Below are 16,366 nucleotides of genomic sequence, written 5' to 3' on the forward strand. Positions count from 1 at the left end.
ATGACCAGTTTTGGCCTCTAGTAGGAGGGTAATCCCAAAAGTAAGGTCTCCTATTTTTTTTGTAAGTACAGAACCCTGTTTGTGTGGCAGTTGGTCTCACTGTTATGAAGAGTGCTTCAAGCGCTGTGTGTAAACATGCGCGCCGCGCACAGGCGCTCAGTCTTGGCTTGGCAGCCGTTGAGAATGGAACTCCAGTTGGACGTTACCGCCACGTGCGAATTGCACGCAGTTATTCGGTTTTTGAACGCAAATGGCACTGCGCCGATTGAAATCCATCGCCAACTGACGGAGGTTTATGGTGAGTCGTGCATGCATGTCAAAAATGTTCGTATGTGGTGTAGAGAGTTTGCAGCTGGTCGGACCGAAATTCACGACGAAGAAAAGAGTGGGAGACCGTCAGTTTCTGAGGAGACAGTGTTGATGGTTGAGCAAAGTATGTGTTAAGATCGCCGGATCACCCTGGATAATCTCTGCCCTTTGGTTCCTGAGTTTTCCTGAAGCACCGCTCACAGAATTTTAACGGAAACATTGAACTACCGGAAGGTGTGCGCAAGATGGGTACCACGCATGCTGACTGAGGACCACATACGGCAAAGAGTTGATACTTACCGCACATTTCTTCACCGCCCTGCAGCCGGACAGGATAACTTTCTGGACTCAATTATCAGAGTGACGAAAACTGGGCATACTTTTGGCCGGAAAGCGATTCAGCTCCGACGACGAGGTGAAAGAAGAGGTTCATAACTTTCTGAACAGCACGGCGGCGAGCTTTTATGACATGGGCATATAAAAACTGTCACAGCGTCTACAAAAATGCATCGACAGAAATTGTGATTATGTCGGAAAATAGCTAAATGTTCAAGCTGTTAACTGATGTAAACCATTGTAGGAATGAACAGGTCTATGTACTTATAAAAAAATAGGAGACCTTACTTTTGGGATTACCCTCGTAGTACGCCATCATCTGATAACGCGACTGGGGTAAGCACAGCTGTTCCAAGCGTCATCATTGTCAGCCGGATGGTGCATTATCTGAATATGACGTACACTCCTGGAAATGGAAAAAAGAACACATTGACACCGGTGTGTCAGACCCACCATACTTGCTCCAGACACTGCGAGAGGGCTGTACAAGCAATGATCACACGCACGGCACAGCGGACACACCAGGAACCGCGGTGTTGGCCGTCGAATGGCGCTAGCTGCGCAGCATTTGTGCACCGCCGCCGTCAGTCAGCAAGTTTGCCGTGGCATACGGAGCTCCATCGCAGTCTTTAACACTGGTAGCGTGCCGCGACAGCGTGGACGTGAACCGTATGTGCAGTTGACGGACTTTGAGCGAGGGCGTATAGTGGGCATGCGGGAGGCCGGGTGGACGTACCGCCGAATTGCTCAACACGTGGGGCGTGAGGTCTCCACAGTACATCGATGTTGTCGCCAGTGGTCGGTGGAAGGTGCACGTGCCCGTCGACCTGGGACCGGACCGCAGCGACGCACGGATGCACGCCAAGACCGTAGGATCCTACGCAGTGCCGTAGGGGACCGCACCGCCACTTCCCAGCAAATCAGGGACACTGTTGCTCCTGGGGTATCGGCGAGGACCATTCGCAACCGCCTCCATGAAGCTGGGCTACGGTCCCGCACACCGTTAGGCCGTCTTCCGCTCACGCCCCAACATCGTGCAGCCCGCCTCCAGTGGTGTCGCGACAGGCGTGAATGGAGGGACGAATGGAGACGTGTCGTCTTCAGCGATGAGAGTCGCTTCTGCCTTGGTGCCAATGATGGTCGTATGCGTGTTTGGCGCCGTGCAGGTGAGCGCCACAATCAGGACTGCATACGACCGAGGCACACAGGGCCAACACCCGGCATCATGGTGTGGGGAGCGATCTCCTACACTGGCCGTACACCACTGGTGATCGTCGAGGGGACACTGAATAGTGCACGGTACATCCAAACCGTCATCGAACCCATCGTTCTACCATTCCTAGACGGGCAAGGGAACTTGCTGTTCCAACAGGACAATGCACGTCCGCATGTATCCCGTGCCACCCAACGTGCTTTAGAATGTGTAAGTCAACTACCCTGGCCAGCAAGATCTCCGGATCTGTCCCCCATTGAGCATGTTTGGGACTGGATGAAGCGTCGTCTCACGCGGTCTGCACGTCCAGCACGAACGCTGGTCCAACTGAGGCGCCAGGTGGAAATGGCATGGCAAGCCGTTCCACAAGACTACATCCAGCATCTCTACGATCGTCTCCATGGGAGAATAGCAGCCTGCATTGCTGCGAAAGGTGGATATACACTGTACTAGTGCCGACATTGTGCATGCTCTGTTGCCTGTGTCTATGTGCCTGTGGTTCTGTCAGTGTGATCATGTGATGTATCTGACCCCAGGAATGTGTCAATAAAGTTTCCCCTTCCTGGGACAATGAATTCACGGTGTTCTTATTTCAATTTCCAGGAGTGTATTACTAGTTGCTGAATCCGCTCATACTATTAATAAATGATTCTCCGATCGGAAATGTTTTTTACTAATTTTACTTAACTGACAGATCACTGTACCCCAATAAAGTTATCTAAAATGACTGTGTTATTTCTGAACCATGAGCAGAATGCTGAACTGTGGCACTCACATGCAGCCGTTGAGGTATCTGAGCAGCAGCATCAGCCAGAGTGAGGTGGAGAAGGCGGAGCAGAGGGCGATGGTGCCGTCCAGCAGCACGCTGATGACGAGCAGGCGGTGCCGGCCCAGCGTGTCCGACAGGAAGCCCCACACGAACGAGCCGCTGATCAGGCCTGCGCACGTCCAAAAAGCACCACAGCTACAACCGACATAGCAAGGATAAGCACTGATGGGATTATCAAGCAATCTGTCTGGCGGCATTCCATTATTTAGAGTATTTTTATGTTTGGAGATAAACATAAACAGTGTACTGAACGAACTCGCGTGGCTTATTTAACACGGTCCAGTCACAGTATTGTGACCACCGGCTACTTTCGACGTCAACCACTCAAATGGCAGGTGGCAGTACTAGCAGTGGAGGGGGGGGGGGGGGGGGGAGTATGCAAAGCGTGCAGCGTGACGCGAAAAGCACCGCAGTCGTTGTCGTAATGCGAAAAGGGAACGATATATCTGACATCCAAAAGGGCATGATCACTGGCTTTCGGGGCAAGGTTGGAAGCATTATGAAAATGGCTAAGTCTGTAAAGCGTCCGCGTGCCAACGCGGTTAAAGTACACCTCGGATGGTAAAATGGTGCAATCCTACATTGGCGCCGAGGCAATTGTAGTGCATCACCGTTCGTAGATGAGACGGCTGTGGAGATGTGAACAGGCGAATAGATGTGCAACTGTTGAGCAGCTGACCGTCCAGACGAACCAAGGGCATACCAATAGTCGTTCAGCAAATGCTACTGCGTATGAGCCTCCGCAGTAGGTGCCAGATTCACGCACCCATGGTCACTGCTGATTATCAGCGAGGAAGGCTGACTTGTACGCCAATACCACAACTGGACGCCCACTTTTCAGGCGAATCAACTTAATGCACCATCGGCAGATGGCCGTTGGCGTCTGTGGGGTGAAAAGTCTGAAATCAAACATCCTGCAACAATCGTCAGTAGGGTCCAGGTCGGAGGGCATTTCCCAGGTGATCCCGCTATTCTGGAACGCACAATGGATCAACACAAAGCCGGCCGTCGTGGCCGAGTGGTTCTAGGCGCTACAGTTTGGAACCGCGCGACCTCAACGGTTGCAGGTTCAAATCCTGCCTCGGGCATGGATGTGTGTGATGTCCTTAGGTTAGTTAGGTTTAAGTAGTTCTAAGTTCTAGGGGACTAAGTTAAGTCCCATAGTGATCAGAGCCATTTGGATCAACACAAGTAGTGTCTGTCCTTGGGAACCATGTACAGCACTACATTCGTTCTACCAATGGCACACTGCAGCATGCCACATAGCTCGCAGTGAAGATGCGTGGTTCGAAGGGCGACAGGATGAGTTTACTATACTGCTCATCAAACTTCCCGGGATTTAAGCCCAGTCGAGAGTCTGTGGGACTACCTCGCTCGAGCATTTCGCGCCATGGATCCACGACTGGGAAACCTAGTGCACCTGGCCACAGCACTGGAGCTGGGATAGCTCCGCCTCCCTGTCAGTACCTTCCAGAACCTCATCTACTCTTCCTCCACTTCCCACATTGCTTTAGACTTTTGAGAGGTGGCCATATTAATTTAACTGGAGAATGTGTATTTCTGCGAGGTATACGTAAACACTGAGCGTAGCGAATAACAAATGGTTCAAATGGCTCAGAGCACTAAAGGACTTTATATCTGAGGTCATCACTCCCCTAGAACTTAGAACTACTTAAACCTAACTAACCTAATGACATCACACACATCCATGCCCAAGGCAGGATTCGAACCTGCGACCGTAGCGGTAGCGCGGTTCCAGACTGTAGCGCCTAAAAGCGCTCGGCCACAGTGGCCGGCAGCGAATAACATATGAGAGCACAGTATAACTAGAACCTAGCCTGGACTCGAGTTTTCAAAGAATGTGTGAGAATGGCAATGTTGTCATGTTTTACCGAAGACAGTCCCATGAGAAATCCATATACACAACAAGATTCGCTACTGGCAGACTTGGCGTGCACTAACAATCTACACTCCTGGAAATTGAAATAAGAACACCGTGAATTCATTGTCCCAGGAAGGGGAAACTTTATTGACACATTCCTGGGGTCAGATACATCACATGATCACACTGACAGAACCACAGGCACATAGACACAGGCAACAGAGCATGCACAATGTCGGCACTAGTACAGTGTATATCCACCTTTCGCAGCAATGCAGGCTGCTATTCTCCCATGGAGACGATCGTAGAGATGCTGGACGTAGTCCTGTGGAACGGCTTGCCATGCCATTTCCACCTGGCGCCTCAGTTGGACCAGCGTTCGTGCTGGACGTGCAGACCGCGTGAGACGACGCTTCATCCAGTCCCAAACATGCTCAGTGGGGGACAGATCCGGAGATCTTGCTGGCCAGGGTAGTTGACTTACACCTTCTAGAGCACGTTGGGTGGCACGGGATACATGCGGACGTGCATTGTCCTGTTGGAACAGCAAGTTCCCTTGCCGGTCTAGGAATGGTAGAACGATGGGTTCGATGACGGTTTGGATGTACCGTGCACTATTCAGTGTCCCCTCGACGATCACCAGTGGTGTACGGCCAGTGTAGGAGATCGCTCCCCACACCATGATGCCGGGTGTTGGCCCTGTGTGCCTCGGTCGTATGCAGTCCTGATTGTGGCGCTCACCTGCACGGCGCCAAACACGCATACGACCATCATTGGCACCAAGGCAGAAGCGACTCTCATCGCTGAAGACGACACGTCTCCATTCGTCCCTCCATTCACGCCTGTCGCGACACCACTGGAGGCGGGCTGCACGATGTTGGGGCGTGAGCGGAAGACGGCCTAACGGTGTGCGGGACCGTAGCCCAGCTTCATGGAGACGGTTGCGAATGGTCCTCGCCGATACCCCAGGAGCAACAGTGTCCCTAATTTGCTGGGAAGTGGCGGTGCGGTCCCCTACGGCACTGCGTAGGATCCTATGGTCTTGGCGTGCATCCGCGCGTCGCTGCGGTCCGGTCCCAGGTCGACGGGCACGTGCACCTTCCACCGACCACTGGCGACAACATCGATGTACTGTGGAGACCTCACGCCCCACGTGTTGAGCAATTCGGCGGTACGTCCACCCGACCTCCCGCATGCCCACTATACGCCCTCGCTCAAAGTCCGTCAACTGCACATACGGTTCACGTCCACGCTGTCGCGGCACGCTACCAGTGTTAAAGACTGCGATGGAGCTCCGTATGCCACGGCAAACTGGCTGACACTGACGGCGGCGGTGCACAAATGCTGCGCAGCAAGCGCCATTCGACGGCCAACACCGCGGTTCCTGGTGTGTCTGCTGTGCCGTGCGTGTGATCATTGCTTGTACAGACCTCTCGCAGTGTCCGGAGCAAGTATGGTGGGTCTGACACACCGGTGTCAATGTGTTCTTTTTTCCATTTCCAGGAGTGTATGTGAAGGACAGAGAAGTGATCTTGCTAACGTGATGCCCGGTTATTTACCAAGGCCGGCTACGACAGTTTCATAAGCCTGTTGCAATCCTGGCAAACGAATGAGGTGATACCAGTATGCGTGGATATGCATACGATATCTAGGGCGACCATAGGATCCATATCATTAGCGCTGCCCCGATTTGATACAAGAGCTCACGGTTTGGTACATGTCTTTTCTTATTGACGGCATTTGCCTGGGTTGCATGTCGCATGTCATAAGAGCAACTGTCTAATATAAGTGACTGCATTAATTGTGTGTACAGTGTGTAGTACTCTTTCTTTTTTTTTTCATGCTCATGAGAGAAAGAAGAACGTGAAATCCTGCGTCAGCATATAGACTACTCCTCTCGAATAGCACCAAGGGGACCACCGGCCTTGGTGTTCCCATCTACCAGACGGTTACCATCAACAGTATCACATACACTTACTTACAAGACAGTGCGGTGAGACTTGGAATTTAGCCCTGTACTTTGGTGTAGAGCCTGGCCATCACAAACCGTACACCACCATCTCTCTTCCATCTAGATGTCAAACACTGGCGGTGAAAAGGTTTTCATCACCAGGATTGATACCGAGCCGAGGGCTACCAACCAAGCACACAGATTTAGAAAGCATGGCTCGTGCCAAACTTAGCTTGCCGTTTTCTTGCACGATCTACAACTAATCATGGATGAAGAACAACAGCAAGATTCAATATTCCTAGACTTCCCGAAAGCGCTTGGCACAGTGCCCCACTACAGTATGTGAACAGAGGTCTCAGCAAACAGAATATCTTCCCAGGTATGCGAATGTTCTAAAATCTTCTCAAGCAATAGAACCCAGTACGGTATCCTCAATGGCGAGTGTTTCTAAAAGACAAGGGTGTCGTCAAAAGTGCCCGAGGAAGTGTGATAGGAGCGCTCTTGTTCTATATATACATAAATGATTTGAATGGCAAGACGAGCAGTAATCTGCGACTGTTTGCCGATGAGACTTCACTATACGCGAAAGTACGGTTGATGAGTGACAGTCAGGTCGATTAAATACCTAGGTGTAACGCAGCAAAGCGATATGAAATGGAACGAACACGTAATGTCAGTAGTAGGGAAGCGAATGATCGACTTCAGTTTAATGGTAGAATTTTTAGGTGCGAGTAGCTTATCTGCAACCAACACCGCGTATAGAACATTTCATTCCTGAGTACTACTCGAATATTTGGGATTCTCACCAGGTCGGATTAAAAGAAGACTTCGAGGCAATTCAGAGTAGTGCTGCTAGATTTCTTACCAGTAGGTTCGATCAACACGAGAGTGTTATGGAAATGCTTCGTGAACTCAAATGGGGATCCCTAGAGGGAAGACGAAGTTCTTTTTCTGAAATATTGAGAAAAAGTACATTTCGCGAGAGAATCGCGAAGATATGAGAAATTAGGGCTCGTACGGGAGGCATGTACACAGACGGTTTTTCCTCGCTCCGTAAGCGATTGGAATAGAAAAGGAAGTGACTAGTAGTGGTACATGGTACTCTCCGCCATACACCATATGGTGGCCTGTGGAGTATATAACTTACGTAGATGTAGAAGTAGAAGAGTGCGTTAGCAACCTCGCTTATGTTGGCTGGTACAAACTGTATACTGTTCCACAACTATTAATTACAACTGTAATTTCTATGCCACGGTTCTTTCTGATCTTCCCAATCATTACTGGATGAGTGACGTCCAAATCCTCATCCAATCATTTAGACCTAGTTTTCCCTGTTTTCTCCAGTTCCTAATGGCAAATTTCGAAATTTCTCTGAAAAAGGCAAAGTGTGTCTCCTTTCTCATTCCTGCATAACATAAGATTATGCTCCAGTGTGGAGAACATATGAGTGCACATGATTTATCATTTGGTTTCTATGCCTTTTATAGTGACGGATGATGAAAGACGTACCTGGATCCATTTCATCTCATATAAACATTCCCTGTACATATATACTACTATCACTGGCCTAACATACCGTCGCCACGTCTGCTTTTCGGCAGAATCTCGCTGATGAGTACTTTGCTCACGAATGCAAACCAACTTCTTTTCGTATTTCTAGAATCTAGTGCTAATGTTAATGAGACCACACTAATCTCTGAACACTGTGAAATACCTTGTCTAATATCCCCTACTGACTATATGGTTGCGAATATTGCAGCTTCTCTCTTGCTACATTTCGACTTAAATCGCAAAGTGGCTTGTTGCATTGCCTGCTCTGACAGTCAGAATAGACGACCTGACACAATGTTGACAATAGTAAGTCGCTCTGACAGTCGTGGTTTACTCGAATCGAGATGAGTATGGTAAACGATTAGTACTGCGATCAATGAAAATTCTAGTGCCCGAAAGTCAATATCTTAGGTTCTCTTTCTTATGAGAACTTCACAACACTAATCATGCTAGATAAAGTGGTAGAAATGGGTCCAAAACGGCAGTCACTTACCCGCATAGGTAATGGCATTGAGAGCTCCCTTGCTGAGGTCCGTGAGGCCCAGGTCGCACTGTGCCAGAGGCAGAATGTAAGACATGGTGGTCGTGTCCATCAGGCACACGATCGTGGAGAAAAATCCCGCAGCCATCAGCATGTAGTTGAATCTGCCGAAACCTGTAAAGCAAAGAAAGGCCACAAAATCACAGGATGACTTTAAATGTGATCTCTACGCTAATGCAAGGGTAAGATTACATTAAGTTAGCGTAAATACCCAATGACAGGAAGATGCATCGCCCAAAGTACAGCACTTGTGATTTCGTTTTATTGTATATAGCAGTGTCTAGAACCAAACAGAAAGCTGTTAAGTGTTAACCTTTCGCATCTTTTTTTTTTTTATTTAGAATAGAAAACATCTTCAGTGGCATCTAAGGCATATACAGGAAGTTTCAGAAGTGATGGTCAATATTCAGGGATTTGATTTCATTCGAAACAAATGGTTCAAATGGCTCTAAGCACTATGGGACTTAACATCTGATGTCATCAGTCCCCTAGACTTAGAACTACTTAAACCTAACTAAGGACATCACATACATCCATACCTGAGGCAGGATTCGAACCTGCGACCGTAGCAGCAGCGCGGTTCCGGACTGAAGCGCCTAGAACCGCTCGGCCACATGGGCTGGCCTTCGAAACAAAAAGTCAAGTAAATATGGACTCTAAAACGCACACCTTAAGAGCTATGAGCAATTCTTGATCTTCGATACTGTGAAACAAATCTCTTCTACATCAAGCTCTTTGCTTTCCATATTTTAGGATGTGGTAGTGTGGACCAAAACAAGGAAAAAATGTCCAGAAAACATATGCTCTAAAATGTATGCCTTAAGAACTATGAGCACTTGTTTATCTTTGCTACTCTGAAATACAACTCTTCTAATGAACAAGTGCTCATAACTGTTAAGTTACGCATTTTAGGGCACATGTTTATTGTTTTTTTCTTGCTTTGGTCCATACTACCACTTCCCAAAATAAGAAAAACCAAGAGCTTGCTGTAGAAGAGATTTGTTTCACAGAATTGCTCATAGACCTTAACGTACGCGTTTTAAGCCCATGTTTACTTGACTTTTTGTTTCGAATGATCATTCCTGACCATCACTTCTGAAACATCTTATAGAAGATATGTTACAATATATCTTTAAGCTATCTATACAGCCGAAAAAAAAGACACCCTCAAGAACTGTGTTCAGTCACACCGGAGTCACTCCAAAAGAAATACACACTATGTTTGTAAAAATACAGTTTTCATTCTGCATGTGTGAAAGTTTTACAGTGTGTAAATACATCCTTCCCTCTTGTTTTCAAACTTAGTTTAACCTGTTCCCGTGAGTCGTGCAGTCACAGCATGTCTTCAAGATGGCTGCTACACTTGACGTTCGTCAGAAGCAACGTGCTGTCATAGAATTCCTGTGCTGTGAAAACGAGACAGTGGGAAACATCCACAAGAGGTTGAAAAAGTTGTTTGTAGATGCTGCTGACGATCGCAGTACAGTTAGTCGGTGGGCAAGCAGGTTACGTGATGAAAGCGGGCACGGCAATATTGACGATTGTCCTCGCAGCGGCAGGCCTCGTACTGCACACACTCCAGACAATGTGCAGAGAGTTCACGAATTGGTGACTGCTGACAGACGCATCACAGTGAACGAATTGTCACGCTACGTTGGGATAGGGGAAGGAAGTGTTTGCAGAATACTGAAAGTGTTGGCGTTAAAAAAGGTTTGTGCCAGGTGGGTTCCCAGGATGTTGACAGTGGCTCACAAAGAAACAAGAAAAACGGTATGCAGCGAACTTTTGGAACAGTACGAGAATGGTGGAGATGAATTTCTTGGAAGAATTGTGACAGATGATGAAACATGGCTCCATCATTTTTCGCCAGAGACGAAGGGCCAATCAATGGAGTGGCATCATGCAAATTCACCCAAGGAAAAAAAAAATTCAGAACCACACCTTCTGCTGGAAAAGTTCCGGCTACGGTGTTTTTCGATTCCGAAGGGCTCTTGCTTGTGGACATCATGCCAAGTGGAACCACCATAAATTCTGATGCATATGTGACGACACTGAAGAAGCTTCAAGCTCGACTGAGTCGTGTTCGACCACATCGGCAAAAGCAGGATGTTTTGCTGTTGCACGACAATCCATGAGCACATGTCAGTCAAAAAACCATGGAAGCGATCACAAAACTCGGATGGACAACACTGAAACACCCGCCTTACAGTCCTGACCTGGCTCCATGTGACTATCATCTCTTTGGGAAACTGAAAGACTCTCTTCGTGCAACAAGGTTTGAAGATCATGACTCGCTTGTGCACGCTACCAAACAGTGGCTCCAACAGGTTGGTCCAGAATTTTACCGTGCGGGTATGCAGGCGCTGGTTCCAAGATGGCGTAAGGCTGCTGAGAGGGATGTGAATCATGTGGAGAAATGAAAATATTGTTCACACTGTAAAACTTTCAAACATGTAGAATAAAAGATGGATTTAGAAAAAAACAGTGTGCATTTCTTTTAGAGTGACCCTCGTATGTGTATAATGAGAAGTTGCAGCGTCATTGATTCATTTGTCACGGTCATCAGCGATCAAATGGCGCTTAGGAAGCCTGTCTGAGCACCCTCTGTTTAGACTATGCAGACAGTAACTGAGCTGAGGTTCGAGTTGAACAGTGTTTGCAGCATTCATTGTATGGTATAGCCACGCCACACTGGCGAGTGTATATTCCTGCTGGACAACTTCAGCCATTTGAGTAGGATCGCATTACGGGCCTGCGGGATGCTGGCTGGGCGTATCGACGGGTTGCTGCACATGTTATGTGCAGTGTATAGGTGATGTGTCGCTGGTTTCAGCAGTGGTCTGTGGAACATTCACAGCCCGTAGAGCAGGTTCCGGACGTCTGCCTAGTACCGAAGCACGTCCACGTCGACGTAATTTCGCAGTGACCGACCGAATATAATCCGTTGCTGAAGTATGGTCAAATTTTTCACCTGGTGTGTCACCAAGGACCACTGGGAACCTTCTTCTTACAGGAGATCGCGCATGCCTCTGGCCAAGCTACCACTGACACCACGACATCACCAACCACGGCTACTCTGGTGTAGTGAAAGAGTCGACTGGAGACTGGAATGACATTCTGTCGTTCTCAGTGACAAGAGTAGGTTCTTTCGGCATGCTAGCGTTGGAAGTGCACTTCGGCTTAGACCTGAACGCCCCAGTCAGTCGGTTTTCCTTCGTGCGATCCTCGAGTGGAACAGGGGGGGGGGGGGGGGGATATGACTTTGGCGCGAATTGTGCCCTCCGCCACACACCGCTTGGTGGCCAGCGGAGTATATATGTAGTTGTATATATAGATAAAAATTATAATATCACCTGTGCCCTGGAAATGGGTGATTGAGCTTTAAATAGCATTGTTGCTCACTGATTTTTGCATGTAATCCAGGATTTTAAACAAACCACTCGGTGTATTCTGTTGTGCACACGGTGTGTGTTGTGTCACGGTCTTACTGATTCATTGTGTCTTTCATTTTGTTATTGTGAACATTAGCGTTGTAGACATACTCTCTCTCTCTCAATACTTCATTAAAAGAAATCACTAGCTGTTAAATGTGTCGTCTGTGGAGTCTGGCTGAACGATTCGACACTGCACATTGAGTGATCTGCAAATCTGTGGCCGGTAAAATCATAAACTGTATGTCCACTATGTGGAGCAACACCCTTTATCTGGAAAAACCTCATTATTCGAGCCTGCAGTAGAACACACTGATACTGTAATCATTCTACAAGGGAGATTGCGTACAAATCATTTGTGCGACCCATTCTGGAATATTCTTCAAGTGTGTGGGAGCAGCACCAAACAGGACTAGCAGAGGACATTGAATGTATACAGAGAAGGACAGCACGAATGGTCACATGTTTTTTTTGTCTTTGGGAGAATGTCACACAGATGCTGAATAAACTAAACTTTCAGACTCATTAAGATGGGTCCCCAGCTCGTGGTCTCGTGGCTAGCGTTGCTACCTCTGGTCACGGGGTCCCTGGTTCGATTCCCGGGAAAGCGGTGTTTGTGCTGTCCTCATCATTCCATCATCTTTCATGAAAGTGGCTAGATTGGACTGTGTACAGATTGGGAATGTGTACGGGCGCTGATGACCGCGCAGTTGAGTGCCCCATAAATCAAACATCGTCATCATCATTCTGAAGATAGACGTAAACTGTCCCGAGAAAGCTACTTACAAAGTTTCAGGAACCGGCTCTGAGTGATGACACTATGAATATACTACAAACCCCTATTTATCGCTCTCCTAGGGATAATTACAGCACGCACAGAGGCATTTAAACACTCATCGTTCCCGCGCTCCTCTCGTAAACGAGACCGGATGTACCCGCTGTCATGTACTTCTCAGTGATTTGCGGAGTGTGGATGGATGTGGTACTTCGTTTTGGGGAAAACGATGGCCACCAGAATTAACAACCATATGGAATAACGTGTTGCTCGACTGGATCACCATCGACTATTGCCGACTGTAACAACTGCTAGGCGAGCTACAGCGCAGCTGATTATTTCACAGTTCAGGGCCATGCATCAACAGCTGGTGAATAGCCACACCAATTAGACTTACCTCTTCACTATGGGGTACAGAAACCATCCCTTTTGCCGCAGGGAATCTCTCAGGCACATATTGGAGATATTCTCAGGTAGAGGTTTATATGCGATGAAATGGAGGATCGGGACACGTCTTATATCTTCTCTCCACACTGAACGATACAAATACCTGTTTCTGGATCATGGTCGTGCATTTGTTCCTCAACTGTAGCCCACAAGCGACTTCTGGCTTTAACGATACGTTGACCTGCCTCTCCTGAATTCTGTTGAGGACCACTCCATCAACATGAAGAGGCTTGTGTCACCTGGACTCAATCCCATTGAGCACGTTTCGAACACCATCGGGTGAGACGTGTCAGCTAAGAAGCCAATTCCGACCAATCTCGGTGGTTTTGGGCGGCAGTTGAAGGACAGTAGATCCATATGACCTCTGAATGCTTCCAGTATCTCAAGGAGTGCGTACCAAGTCGAGTCGCGCGACATTCTCAGGTGGAACATGGAAGGTACGCACAACCAGGAACCTGTCTCTAATTCAGTTACCCATGAGCCAATATTTACAATTTATTTTTGTACCCAATCGACTTTTATGAAGTGTGCTGATGGACCAGTTCAGACAACAATCTGCAGTATGGACCAGTGGCACTAAAGTATGAATCACTCACCCGTTTGTGCTATTGCAGTTTCGAAGTCTACTGGTTCATCTATCACCGTCTGGGTCCCTGCGGAAAAAAAATTCTTTTTTAAATAATGTGTGTTGTTTTGTACATACTCTGAAACTATGTAGATATGCCATCAATTAAAATAACAAGGAGTCGAAAAGGCACATTATGCTATTAGAAAACGATTAATTCTTCAGCAGTTAATTCCTAAAAATATTGGTTAAGTTTGTATTTAAACTAGACGCATACAGAAATAAATATATGTATGCAAGAAACGTATTGCACCAGAGCTCCACTCTGCATCACCACCAATCGTCTACGGTGCTTTCGAAGTCGAGCCGTTCGACCATCAACGACAGAAAGATTTCTTACACGTCATTATTTCTCCGCTTCCCTCCTGGTATCCACGCAGACTCTCTAACAATTACACACGACCCCCATTAACTGCAGAGTTGTGAAAATTTCATTTACTACACGAGATTATTCACTAGCTGTAATCTCTCTCTCTGGCGCTCTGTTTCCATTCCATATTCTCTGCCCTGAGTGACTAGCAGGAGAATATCCGGAGAAATAGCAAATTAGAGGAAACGCTGGAAAAGAGCAATTCGAAGAGCTCTGGCCGAGGAAGGCATTGACTCCTCCTAGAGAAGGTGTCTTGCAACCACACGTATACTGTCTCAAATATTACAAATACACGGAGTGTAAAAAAACAGACAGCCCAAATTTCATGACATGCTTCTTACGTAGAAGAAGGAAGTAAGTCACATGGAAATGAGATCGACAAGCTTCATTTCCTCGTTAATCTCGATCATTATCTTCTCGTGATTCCTATGCGAGATGCACGATAGAATCAACAGAGCCGTCGCTTTCCTCTATAACAGATTCTCTAAAATTAACCACTTGTATTCAGTGAGAAACAAATCGCGTTTCTTCCAAAGATTCTCAATTACGCTGCACTTCCACACGGGCTATGCTAATTTGTTACGACACCAATAACGAACCACTTAATTCCTTTGATGTCTGCTGCAATGCGTTCTTGTAATAGCTTGTGACGGTAGAGAAATTAGCAGAACTACCTTCAGAATTTTTCACAGAAGCCATAGAAGTGCCATTTTTTTCTGTACCGCCATCGTCTATAAATGAATAAGCGTGTCTATAATTAACTTTGTTACAGAGGTTATATGTTTAATCTATAAATAAATAAGCGTGTCTATAATTAACTTTGTTAGAAAGGTTATATGTTTAAATATCATACAAATGCACCTTTTCTATGTATATAGCTAGTCACCGCAGCTATGCCAATAATGAGCGCTATTTGTGCCGTTATAGCACAGTTTGTGTCCATCATCGATCTCCTAGGCCTTCGCTTCTTTCCACTTCATTTCTTGGATACATGCAATGTCTATGAGCCGGTTTTTCAAGGTTTCAGCTAATACCCGGCTCGTTCCAGTCATGGTTACAATGTTAACAGTAGCAATTCGAAGATGGACTAACTTATTTAGCACGCCTCGACCAGTGGCGCGTAGCCATTCTCCACCTCTCACGTTTCCCGGTAGATGGAACGCGCCTCGCTTGTGGAGTACACCCAGGTGTTCATACCCAATTTTCGAATAGACATGCTCATTGCATGCGACTGATATAGAATCCAACCGTTGCGTCGCTCCACCTGCCGCTGGTGGCATTTTGTACTAGCTGCCAAGTATCAAGGACAGGCCGCTCCTCTAGGAAAAAAAAAAAAAAAAACGAACGCCTTTCGCAGCCGCCTCACTGAGGTACAGACGCTGCTGGATGAAGATAGTTCCTCTCTTTTATCCACCGCTGGGGCTTAGTCCACCTCCGCCTTCAGAAACGTTGACCATCTTCACCCATAACCCTCACTAGGTACTACCAGCGGGGTCACCTGGACAAAGGTTTTTTTTTTAAAGAGGTGTTACTCCTCTATCACTCCCCACTTTGTCCCGGCTTGTGGAGGCAGAGCTCGGCTTTCCAAATTTTTGGTCCAAGTTAGCGTGGTTTCCTACAACATAAGTCTACCCAGTGCATATTGACACGAAAATACCAGAAAAACTCTGCATTTTCACTAGTGTACAAGAGTAGATATCCTTACGTGCTTCCGTATCCTCGTTGACGCATATGTTTCTTTAGTACTGTTGTTTCAACGCTGCTACGAATAATGTTACAATAAAAACTGCAGCAGAGATTTATATAACCGTCTGATCTGACAAGGCGAGAGGATAATTTGAAGAACTGACCAACCTAATATGAGTCCAGTGTCTTACCACTACACTGTCTCGTCTGGCCCATAGTTTTCAAGTAAATAACTTCCACAAATATTCAGTTGGCAAAATAACAGGCGAATGCAGAAAAAAGCAAGAAACTTCTTGTACATATTGGGACTAACCTGGTGGCAGAAACTCCGCTATATTGTTTGCAGATGATGCTCTTGTAGATGGGTAAGTTGCAGCACCAGAAAAATTATAATTATAAAACGTTAAGAAATAATAATAT

General features: G+C 47.0%; 1 protein-coding gene across 2 annotated transcripts in view; it reads right to left on the reverse strand.

Moving 5' to 3' along the window:
* Window positions 1-16,366, reverse strand: part of LOC126259774 (probable metabolite transport protein CsbC) — a 198,155-nt gene that overhangs the window by 114,927 nt on the left and 66,862 nt on the right. Inside the window, exons 2-5 of one of the 2 annotated variants that reach the window (XM_049956777.1) lie at window positions 14,935-14,991; window positions 13,862-13,918; window positions 8,565-8,726; window positions 2,634-2,796 (exon numbers count right to left, since the gene is read on the reverse strand). In XM_049956777.1, the coding sequence (XP_049812734.1) occupies window positions 2,634-2,796; window positions 8,565-8,726; window positions 13,862-13,918; window positions 14,935-14,991 (439 nt within the window). The remainder of the gene's footprint in view (window positions 1-2,633; window positions 2,797-8,564; window positions 8,727-13,861; window positions 13,919-14,934; window positions 14,992-16,366) is intronic. The other variant, XM_049956778.1, reaches the window with a different exon arrangement.

This window comes from Schistocerca nitens, chromosome 5 (assembly GCF_023898315.1).
Source record: "Schistocerca nitens isolate TAMUIC-IGC-003100 chromosome 5, iqSchNite1.1, whole genome shotgun sequence".
NCBI lineage: Eukaryota > Metazoa > Arthropoda > Insecta > Orthoptera > Acrididae > Schistocerca > Schistocerca nitens.